The sequence below is a fragment of the Echinococcus granulosus genome, assembly GCF_000524195.1.
Source record: "Echinococcus granulosus chromosome Unknown EG_S00462, whole genome shotgun sequence".
Lineage (NCBI taxonomy): Eukaryota > Metazoa > Platyhelminthes > Cestoda > Cyclophyllidea > Taeniidae > Echinococcus > Echinococcus granulosus.
This window is the reverse complement of record NW_020170841.1, coordinates 1,284-3,036: the sequence shown is the minus strand read 5'-3', so window position 1 is coordinate 3,036 and position 1,753 is coordinate 1,284. Positions and strand designations below refer to the sequence as shown.

Genomic DNA, 1,753 nt, shown 5'->3' with positions numbered 1-1,753 from the left:
AACTGAAAGAGCAAAGATATTTGCATGAATGCTTTCGAGGGTTGACTTGACCAGACTGTCTTATTTATTTTAAATCGAATATTAGAAATTTGTGAAGGAACATTCAAAATTGTTTATTACAGGTAAGCACTGTGAATAAGTGAACAGTTTAGAAGATGTGATTGAAAGTGATAAAACTCTTGTTAGATAAATAATTGATTCATGAAGGCAAGCAAAATGGATAAGGGATGAGTGACTTTACGATGAATAGATCTAGACCAGATTGATGGATTAAAGGATGGATGGATGAATAAATGAATTGATAAATGGTGATGGGTGAATGCAGGGGTGCATGCACGCGGATTGAATGTAGGCTGGTGGATAGGTGAATTTGGGAATCATTGCTACGAATTGACTCTAACTAATGTGCTTTTACTAGATAGCTTCTCTCTTATTTCTGTTAGGATACTCAGGGGCTACTTTGGCATGTTATCTAATGCAGTCAGACGGGAACGCGATGGAGCAGAAGCTTGGCCCTTCCTCCAATTTTCCATCAACTCACAGTGATTCGTAGATCAATTAGCTTGCTTTGTTCACACAAGACGCATAATTTTTGGCTCAGAGATGAGCCTGGACTCTCATCTAAATACCTTACCGCTTCCATCAGTTGCTGAAGAATGAATGAAGGACCCTACGTGCATTGTGCATTGGGAGGCCATTGAGCAAAATTGAAGAAGCCGTCGGGATTGGTGCAACGCGTAGAAGATGAATGCACCTGCGTAAAGAGTTTGGAGGTATTCATTTTTGTGCTTTGCTCCTGCTTAAATATAATGCATTGATTGGCGTTGTATATCGCCTCCTAGGTTAGGTGGGCACTTGAGACTTCGTTGTTATATTTCTGATGGGCAGCATGGACTGCTGAACATGCCGGTGGCCCATCCCTTCTGTGCGTGGGAATGTGCTGTGGATGCGAGAATCCGTGTCGACCCTTAACAGAATGTTTGTAAATGACACTCGGCAACTATTTTTATTCCCTGTTTTCAGGAATGCTGACAACACTCGTTAATCATCTGAAAAATCTTGTGACGGAGCTGTCAGCGGTTCCTCTATGAAGATTTCCACTAGGTTAACCCGCGGCGCACTCCAATCGTCATACGAATGAATGCTTAAAGACATCACTATTCAGAACAGCCTTTTTTGAAAATGATTGAATGAAATTTTACTGACAAAGTCTTTTTGACTCCTTTCCTCCATTCTTTCACCTCAACGTTTTCAATAGAATTATGCGGTTTATTTACAATTGGTTGAATCCAACTCTACCTCTACAAATCCGCCTACATTTCAGAATTGTCCATTAGTAGATTTACTTTTAGTCTTCCATTCACCTGTCTTAGAAAAAACAATAATTCTTCCCTAGTAAGCTAAAAATAGATGGTCACAACCAGTTGTAAAAATAATTTGTGCTAAATTCTGCTTCTTGGAGGTCGATATGCTTCGTGTATTAGCCTAGACTGACACCATTTTCCTACTCGCATTATGCATACCAGCACTAGTGGATTCGTTGCCTTCACCCTTTCAGTGCTCCATCACATTCCAAGTCCACCAACACTTGGGTCATTTTTGAGCCAACTCACGTTTGCAGGGCTGCATGAAGGTGACTGTTGTGCAAGTCATTGACGTGAGAAATGAATTGGAATATCAAATGGCTTTTAACTTTCTAGACTAATATTTGCAGGAGACAACGGTAAACGTGCTATTGCATGTTTTTTATGGT

General features: G+C 40.3%; 1 protein-coding gene across 1 annotated transcript in view; it reads left to right on the top strand. All coding sequences in view use genetic code 11, as the record gives it.

The window, feature by feature from the left end:
- Positions 1-1,396, top strand: part of EGR_11182 (hypothetical protein) — a gene marked incomplete at both ends in the record, with an annotated part of 2,922 nt that extends 1,526 nt beyond the window's left edge. Inside the window, 3 exons of the mRNA XM_024500429.1 lie at positions 86-122; positions 1,024-1,061; positions 1,259-1,396. Coding sequence (XP_024345157.1) covers positions 86-122; positions 1,024-1,061; positions 1,259-1,396 — 213 coding nt within the window. The remainder of the gene's footprint in view (positions 1-85; positions 123-1,023; positions 1,062-1,258) is intronic.
- Between the last annotated feature and the right edge of the window lie 357 nt (positions 1,397-1,753).